This window comes from Oratosquilla oratoria, chromosome 11 (genome assembly GCF_046742065.1).
Source record: "Oratosquilla oratoria isolate Oo_2021 chromosome 11, ASM4674206v1, whole genome shotgun sequence".
Classification (NCBI taxonomy): Eukaryota; Metazoa; Arthropoda; class Malacostraca; order Stomatopoda; family Squillidae; genus Oratosquilla; species Oratosquilla oratoria.
The window spans coordinates 65,341,418-65,351,203 of NC_134787.1; the positions used below are offsets into that span (position 1 = coordinate 65,341,418).

Genomic DNA, 9,786 nt, shown 5'->3' on the forward strand with positions numbered 1-9,786 from the left:
ATCATCCTAGTATTCTTTGATTAACCCTACCTGCCACCTCCCTTTTTATCCCCCTCTCTGTCTCACTTCCTCATTTCTTGCTTTATCAATCTTTGTAACTTCCACCATACCACTTAAACATTTCATTTCAAACACATTTAGGCTCTCCCTTTCTGCTTCCCTTAAATTCCAAGTCTCTGTCCCATATAGTATTATAAAACAGGACTACTTTTGTATCCCCCCTGTGGTAGGGGGAAAGAATGCTACCACCAAGTCTTCCCACTTGAGTCATAAGAGGTGACAAAAACAGGACAGAGATTAGGACTAGGCATACTTCTCCCTGTAGAAAGATGGATGTATTGGCATTGAGTGAAACTAAGTTGAGAGGGAGGGGCAAGTGTGAGTTTGGGAGTGTAGTTGGGAGGGTGTCAGGAGTGAAGAGAGGATAAGGGAGAGAAGGGGTGGCTATACTGGTAAGGGAAGAGATAGGTAAACATGTAGTGGAGTTGAAGGAGGTTTCTTCAAGGTTAATGTGGATGAAAGTGAAACTGTCCTGTACCATTTCTCTGAATATTCATTTCCTTATTTTGTCAGACCTTGGGGTAGGAGAGAAGAATACTGCCGCTGAGTGTTCCCATTTGAATCATAAAAGGAGACAAAAAAGGGATGAGGATAGGACTAGGCATCCTACTCTCTATAGCCCCAAAGGGGACATCCCTAAAAAAAAAAAGCAAAGGCATGAGAGAGTCTGGGAAGAGTTTTCCAACCAGAACCCCTAAGGTTTAGGTCTTTTAACATGCATAGATGTGTTACAGAGTGTAGTTGGAAGGGTGTCAGGAGTGAAGAGAGGACAAGGGAGAGAAGGGATGGCTATACTGGTAAGTGAAGAGATAGGTAAATGTGTGGTGGAGTTGAAGGAAGTTTCTTCAAGGTTAACCACTTCAGTATGAGTCAAATTCTTGTGTGCAGCATTGGCTGCCATATGAAAGATGCATCACACTACTTGCATTATAAAATATAAAGTCACTGCTGTATTACTCATTCTCTATTACTATGAGTAATAATAAACACTGAAAATGTGATCAAACCAGTTCACAGAATCTGGGGTAACTCATGTGCAACTACAAAATATACATATTTACAGTATATATAACCAAAACACCAACGCCGGCATCCTCGCGTATCCACTCGCCTCATGATGCCAATGTAGGTGTCATGGTACTGAAGTGGTTAATGTGGATGAAAGTGAAAATGGGAAGGGAGATGTGGGTGTTTGTAAGTGCATATGGGCCTGATAGAAAAGTGTAGAGGAAAGTGAGGCATTTTTGGATAGATTTAAATTAGTGCATAGAGGGTTTAGGAAGAAATGTCAATGTAATGGTATTGAGATATGTTAATGCTAAGGTAGGAAATGAACAAATAAAGAGAGTGGTTGGGAAATATGGAGTTTCAGGAAAAAATTGTAGTGGAGATGTGTCTAGAGGGAGAGTTGATGATAGCAAATACAGTGTTTAGGAAGAAAGTCAAGCATTACACATGGAAGAGGGTGGTGGATGGAAGGGTGGTAGATAGGGTTTCAATGGACTACATAGTGGTAACCAGGAGTAGAGTAGGAAGAGTTTTGGATGTACATGTTTTAAGGGGAGAGGGTAGGGGTCAGATCATTTTCTGGTGGAAGGTAAGTTGAGAATGGGAGACAGATGAAGAAAGAGGAGCAGGACAGAAGGTAGGGAGGTGCTTACAGTTAACTCCTTAAATAAGAAAGAAAAGGAGAAGGATTACAAGAAGAGGCTGAGACAGGAGTGGGAGTGAAGGATAGAGTAGAACTAGGAGTGAAGGAGGAATGGGAATATTTCAAGGAAGGAGTCACGAGGTGTACAAAGTTGGTGTGTGGAACAAAGAGGATGGGAGGAAATAGAAGGAAGGGTAGTGAGTGGTGGGATGAGGAAGCAAAGAAGGTTGTAGAAGAGAAGAAATGAGCATTCACAGATTGGTTACAAAGTAGGATGAGCGAATCATATGAGAAGTACAAAGAAAAGAGAAGTAAATTATAAGATAAAGGAGGAAAAGAGGAGAGCAGATGTGAAATGGGTTAAGAGTATGACAAAATTTTGAAAGTAATAAAAAGATATTTTAAAGGAAATTAAGAGAGGAAGAGAAGGCAAATCAAGTAGAGAAGAAAAGGTTAAAAGTGCAGATGGAGAGATGATAATGGAAGAGAAGGCAGTAAGAGGAAGATGGGCAGAGTATTTTAGGGAGTTGATAAATGTGAAGTGAATGTGGGTGAATGGAGAATGGTTGTATATGGATGATGCTGAAATACATGAAAAGGAGTGGGTGGGGGATGGGGGGTGAGGGAGTATGTGTGAAAAAATAATTTGATGCTGCCTAAAGGGATTTCTCCCCATCTTCTCTTTTTTCTGCATGAAGGAATGGAGAGGAGGGGGTCGCCGATTTAATGTAGCGGCCTTGCTGTGGATGTGCTGTGTCTTGGGACACAGCTTCTGACCCAGGGCAGTGGACAAGATGCATGGATGACCTGTCATCCAGGACTAACCAAGATAAGAGGGAGGGAGGGAGGTGAATGGGAGTAGAGTATGTGGGATGGAATGATTTTATGCCTTTGTTTTTTGGCTACCCGAGGGAAAGGTAGTTGCAATGGGAAGCACTAAGAAAATGACAATGACGAATGAGGAAAATGGAGAAATAAGGAAAGATGAGGTGAAAGTAGTTATTAAAATGATGAGAGCAGGTAAGGCACCTGGGTTGGATGGGTGTCATACGGAGTGTCTAAAAAAGGGAAGTACAGTGATGGTGGACTGGCTGGTGAGGTTGTTTAATGTTTGTCTAAAAGAGGGTAGAGTGCTGGAGGACTGGAGGAGTGCCTGTATAGTTCCGCTTTACAAGGGAAAAGGGGACAAGTGTGAGTGTAGTAGTTTCAGAGGGATCAGTTTGTTGAGTGTAGTTGGGAAGGCTTATGGGAGGGTTTTGATTGAGTGGATTAGAAGAGGAACAGAGGGAGTAATTGGTGAGGAATAGTGTAAGTATAGGACAGGTAGGGGTTGCATGGATCAGATTTTTGTAGTAAGGCAGATATGTGAGAAAGCTTTAGGAAAAGGTAAGGATTTGGAAAAGGCTTAAGACAGGGTAGACAGGATGGGGTGGTGCAAGAGATAAATGCAAGGGTAATGAGCGAGAGATTGGAGAATCAATCAGTCAATCAAATCAGCCATCCTGAGTCCACTGCTGAACAAAGGCCTCCTTCATAGCATTCTATGATTCACATGACCATGCCAACTTCTGCCACATCACTCCTGCAAACTTCTCAGTCTCTTCTCTCCACCTTCTGTCCAGCCTCCCTCTTCCATGCTTACTATCTCGCAGCATCCACTCAGTAACACATTTGCTCCATTGCTCATCAGTCGTTCTTACTAACTTACCTCCCCCATTCCGCTTCCTCTCTTTTATTGCCTCCACATTATTTTTCACTCGAGTCTGCTCTCTCATCCAACTTATTCTCTTTCGGTCTTTCAGCGTTATTCCCATCATTGATCTCTCCATTCTCCTCTGTGCAATCCTTAGGTTTGTTTCCATCGCCTTCCTCAGTTTCCAAGTCTCACACCCATAAATTTTTGCTGGCAGAATGCATTGATTTTAAACTTTGTTTCAAACATAAAGGTAGAGAGCCTTTTAGGATTTTATTATACTTACCAAACATTTTCCAACCAGTTGTAATGCGTCTTTTTATTTCATTATCATGAGGGGGTGACCAAGCTACTAAGGTCCTTCTGGTCTCCTTTTTTATGAAGCAAAATCACTCTAGCATTGCACCATGATTCAGGAACGCTTTCTTGACATAAGCACTAGGTGTACAATTGAGCTAACTTAATATAAACTTCTTTCCCTGTGTCTTTCAACAAATATATCGATATGCCATCTTCCCCAAGTGCTTTTCCTCATTTCATACTTTTTAGAGCAAATTCTGCTTCTTCCTTTGTACTCTCTGGTACATTACTAATGTCTACAGATGAATTTACTGACTCAACTACCATTCTGTCTCTGCATTTGATGATTTCTCATTTGCTGTCTTCCTAAGGCATGTCTGTGCTCAGTCCCTTTAATAATTTTGCCTTTCCGAATAGTTTCCTCTATTTCATTCATGTTTCTCTTTCTTTTCTCTGATCTCAGCCTTTTGTTGATAAGCTTGTGTACGTCTACTCTTTCTATTTCATATCTCCTGCTTTTAATCTGCATGGTCCTTTTAATTAAGTCGTTTGTAGCTCTGGAGTATTTGTTTTCTCAAATACTTTTTGTACTTCCTACTTTCTCTGCCGATTCTGTAATGATATTCTCAAAATTCAAATTTATATCTTCAACGGTGTCCTCGTTAGTTCTTAGAGCTTCTAATCTATTTTTAATTTCTAACTGAAATTTCTTATTATTATCCTTAACCTTTGTAAGGCTGATGTTCTTTTTTAAAACTAGTTTATTTCTCAGCTTTGAAATTTAATTTAGCTGTGCAACCTACCATTCTATGGTCACTACCTACATTGACTTTATTTATGACTAACATTGCTAACGCTGTTGCTCTCATCTCCTAATATGAAATCTACTTTGTTCTGTGTTGTTCCATTTGGACTTCTCCAGGTCCATTTACAACCTACATGCTTTTTGAAGAAATTATTCATTATCCTCATGTTGTAGTTCTCTGCAAAATTGACTAACATCTCACCTCTGTTATTTGTTTCACCTACTCCAAACTTCCCAATGCACAACTCATCTCCCATTTTCCCCACTTTAGCATTAAAGTCTCCTATTACCAACATGTACTCTTGATCCATTACCTGACTTAAATCACCATAGAAGGACTCAATTTCATCTTCTGAACTCTGTGAAGTTGGTGCATAAACCTGAACTATTTTAGAGTGTACCTTTTACACAGCCTAATCACAATCCAAGCTACCCTGTCTGATAAACTACTGAACTTGACTACGTTACCAGCAACCTCTCGATTTATCAAGAATCCTACTCCACTAGATCTTTCTTTGTCCTCACCTCTATAGAACAGGTGGTGACCATCTTGTAATTGTATCAGCTTTTCTTCCACTCTTCAGACTTCGCTCAGTCCTACAATGTCCTACTTGATGTTGTCTAGTTCTTCCATTAAACTCTCCAGCCTGTGGTCTTATGAGAGAGTTCTTACATTGTAAGTATAGATCTTCATTTTCTTCATGTTGTTTAATGTCCAAGACTTGGATCTGCTTGGACAGGGCTTACTTATATTTGGTGGCACACTGCCCATAAGCACACAGGGCATTGTAGTTGGACCTTTGGGAGACAATGATCCAACAGGAACACCCAGTTTTGTTTTGGTTGTGCTATTCATAGTTGCTATGAAGAGGTTTTTGGGAGTGATCTCGCCTCTCTGCCAACTGGTTTCTGGTGAGATATTTCTCTGGTGTCACCTTATTCATTATATTCGGTGAAGCCCTACATATCTATAGAGTGCCCAATGGTCCATGCCATCATTATGACGATATCCCATATATTTATGATGAATTTCCGTTTGCTATCAGGGACGTGCCAGTTAGCAGTGGGTCCTGCAACTGTGTGAGCTGCTCTTTGTCTGATCTTTCTTATAAAACCTGTTCAATATGGGTGAACCTGCAGAGATTTCCTCTCTATCGACATAGCTTTTGTAAATATTAAGATTCTCAAGCCTATTCACCATGTCAAGGTGTCAACTTTCGGATAGGGATTGGAGAATACTTAAAGAAGATGGAAAAAAATGGGACATAAGCCAGTTGTTGTCTGCTGATGACACTGTGCTTGTGGCAGGATCAAAGGAGGGATTAAGGAAGTTAATGACAGAGTTTGGGAAGGTGTGAGAAAGAAAGAAGTTGAAGATAAATGTGGGTAAAAGTAAGGTGATGAGATGTACAAAGGAAGCATGTGGCAGATTGGAAGTGAGTATTAAGTGAAAGAGACTGGAGAAAGTGGATAGTTTTAAATACTTGGATGTGAATGTGGCAAGAAAGGGAGGAGTAGAGGTGGAGGTAGAATGTAGATTGAGAGGAGCAAGTAAATGCCTTGGGAGATTAAAAGGTATAATGAGAAATAGACATTTGGAGGAGTAGAGGTGGAGGTAGAATTTAGATTGAGAAAAGCAAGTAAATGCCGTGGGGGATTAAAAAGTGTAATGAGAAATAGACATTTGGGAATGGATGCTAAGAGGAGATTGTATGAAGGAGTGATTGTGCTGACAGCACTTTATGGGGCAGAAACATGGAACATAACCGAGGAAGAAAGGAGTTTGTATGTGTTCATTGAGATAAAATGCCTGAGAAGTATGATAGGGGTTACTAGACAGGATAGAGTGAGAAACAAGGATGTGAGGAGGAGGGCCAGGGTGGAAAGGGAGTTGGGAGATAGGGTTGATGAAAGAGTATTGGGATGGTGTGAACACATGGAAAGAATGAGTGAAGAAAGATTAATAAAAGAGGTGTGGAAGGAGTGAACATGAGGGGATGAACAAGGATGAGATGGATATATGGGGTAAAAGAGGCATTGGGAAAAAGGGAAGTGTCTGTTGAGGAAGGAAGAGAGAGGACAGAAGATAGGGGGGTTAGAGAATGGTTGTGTATGGATAATGCTGTGATACATGGAAGGGAGTGGGTGGGGAATTGGGGTTAGGGAGTATGTGTAAATGATATTTTGATGCAGCCCGAAGGGATTTCTCCCCATCTTCTCTTTTTCTGCATGAGGGGATGGAGAGGGGGGTCACCAATTAAATGAAGCAGCCTTGCTGTGGATGTGCTGTGTTTTGCTACATTGTGAACCAGGGCAGTGGACGAGGTGCATGGATGACCAGTCATCTAGGAGGATATAAGTGGGAGGATGTGGAGTATGTGGGGATGGAATGGGTGGGAGTGGATTCTATGCCTTTGTTTTTGGGTACCTCCCTTGTGAGGGGGTAAAAGCCGTTAGCAAATGTATGTGTGTATGTTTCTGACCTAGGGAGTGGGAAAGAGGTAGGGATGACCTTTCATCCGTGAGGAACTAAGATATGATGAAAACAGGTGGTAGACAAAAGCAAAATGGGTGGAAGTAGGTTCATGCCTTGGCTGGCTACCTCCCTTATAAGGGGAAAGAAGCCCTTGGTGTATAGATTGATAAATGGAATTTGTTCCAAGCTTATAGGGTTCCTACATTCTCCATAAAAGAAAACCTTATGAGGAACTTTTTGAAGCATGAGAATTTAATGTATACCCTTACTGTGAACTCACCTGCTGTGCAGCCTTGAGCTGTCTCCACTCCTAACCTCTCATCCAAGTAGTGATGCTATAAGCTGCATGGCTAACAATCATATTATTCAGACATTTACATTAACCAGCCATCTGTACCTAAAATTACATCCATAGAAAAATACATGCAGATCACAAAACAAGCACTCCTGAACTGACCCCCATATCCCATCCTTTATCACACTCCCCCAGATATCAACTCAAGTAAGAGATCACTCCCAAGACAAATAAGAATTTCATTGGCATGACTGCTTTCAGGCCATCACCCCACATTGAAACAGTATCAACACAATTGTCTTGGGTACAGACACTTAACTTGCCCCAGATACAACCACACTACAGAAGACATGGAACACCTCTTCCCACACTGCCCCACTCTTGCCCTACCTAGACGACAAAAAAAAAAAAAAAAAAAAAAAAAATAGTTACCTGGGCAATGGAGTTATTGATGACCTCCTTGCCACCCATCTTTTAAAGCTACCAGCATTCTCACCTCCAACAGGAAATGCATTCCAAGAGATTGTCACTTTATCTTAGGACCTGGCTCAAGATCTCTCTTTTATCAACTTCAACTATATTTCCTTCACCTTTTCTCACAGGGAGAACTGACAATGGGTAACTGCTTTCCACTTCCTCCTACAACTGTAAGCCAGTGACAGAATAATGTCCCACAGTTATACACACAAACAGCTTTCTTCCCAGCCCTGTTCTCCACTACACCTCCACATTTCTCATGCTGTCTATTCTTGTAATGCCTGTCATATTTCTCAAACATGTAATCCAAAAAACATTATGCTTCTTCTTTTCTGTCTCCCTAATAATCTTTGTCTGCTCCATACAATATTATATAGCATGAGAGCAATATATGTTGATTATAATGTTTATTACCTAATCTTTATTGAAGTAAAACATTTAAATCTTTTCAGATCACTATCTCCTTGTCTTCAGAAACACCAAATGTAAATTTTGAGTCCTTGAATGACCTACAAGCTCTCGCAACCCTCACTCGAACTGTGCAAAGAGTTATTACAGACACCAAAAGAAACATCATGAGTTTAGAAAATCAGGTTTATGGAGCTGAAGCTCAGGATACATAGATGTTTAGGTGAATATTTATACTGTAACAGACTAGTTGTGAAGGAAGAGTTGTTATGTAAGAAATTGTCAAAACTAGAATATTTTGAAAATAGCTGGAAATTTGACTGAAGATTCTTTAGTTTACTAACTTAGAATACACTTTGTATGACAGCTTGAGAAATCTAGCCACTCAATTGAGCATTTAATTTTTTCAACCAAGGAGGATGATCCTTCATCCATGTGAGGTAAAATGGGAGAGACAATGAAAAGGTTTCATTCAATCAATCTCTCTGGTAGAAGACCCTTGGCTTCTAGGAAACTGGCAACAGTCTGGTTGGGACTATGTCACTTAGGGAAGATTGAGAGGGTTTTTAGATGGACATAGGGTGGGTGTATGTTTTGACTCAGCCACCCCTCCTTTATAAGGTCTTTTGAAATATGTATATATGTACTGAATAGTAATGGTGGATTCGTAGATATGATTTGCTATTGTATCATGGCTAAGAACACATTATGTTCAGATTTTACTTTTCTGAGGAACTGTCTGGTAATAGTGTACATATAAAAGTTTGTTTCTAGAGAAATGATATTGAGACATGTATATTATGAAATATATATATATATAGCATAACCAAAGATTATACAGGGAGACCCTTAATGGATTTATGGTATTGTTTTCCATCATTAATCTGTATTAGAAACATCTCCAATTTTTATTATGTTTTATAATGTATTGCATGTGTGGAATCCTTATAAAGACTAGATTTTTTATGTTGTTTGATTAGTGTCTCATTCTGATTTTACCACAATATGTATTTGATTAATTTACTTCTCCATTTTGAAAGTAATAAAAAGATGTTCTGGAAAGAAAGAGAGGAAACGGAGGCAAATCAAGTAGAGAAGAAAAGGAAAAATAAAAGGTGCAGATGGAGAGATAATAATGGAAGAGATGGTAGTAAGAAGAAGAGGGGCAGAATATTTAAGGGAGTTGCTAAATGTGAAGGAGTGAGAAAAATGGAGGAGAAATAAGGAAAGATGAGGCTAAGGCAGTTAAGATGACGAGAATAGGTAAGGCACCTGGGTTGGATGGGCTGCTGAGGGTAGAGTACAGGAGGACTGGAGGAGTGCATGTATAGTTTCACTTTACAAGGGAAAAGGGGACAAGTGTAAATGTAGTAGTTTCTGAGGGATCAATTTGTTGAGTGTAGTTGGGAAGGCTTACAGGAGGGTTTTGATTGAGAGGATTAAGAGAGGAACAGAGGAAGTAATTGGTGAGGAACAGTGTGGGTTTAGGATAGGTAGGGGTTCCATGGCTCAGATTTTTGTGGTAAGGCAGATATTTGAGAAAGCTTCAGGAAAAGGTAAGGATGCTTTTTGAGCCTTTATGGATTTGGAAAAGGCTTATGACAGGGTAGAAAGAAAGGCA

General features: G+C 40.1%; 1 protein-coding gene across 4 annotated transcripts in view; it reads left to right on the forward strand.

Annotated features, from left to right (window-relative positions):
- Positions 1 to 9,118, forward strand: part of LOC143029894 (coiled-coil domain-containing protein 77-like) — a 75,145-nt gene extending 66,027 nt beyond the window's left edge. For all 4 annotated transcript variants that reach the window (XM_076193071.1, XM_076193073.1, XM_076193069.1 and 1 more), the window contains exon 10: positions 8,210 to 9,118. In XM_076193071.1, coding sequence (XP_076049186.1) covers positions 8,210 to 8,380 — 171 coding nt within the window. In that variant the 3' untranslated portion in view covers positions 8,381 to 9,118. The remainder of the gene's footprint in view (positions 1 to 8,209) is intronic.
- The last annotated feature ends 668 nt before the right edge of the window (positions 9,119 to 9,786 follow it).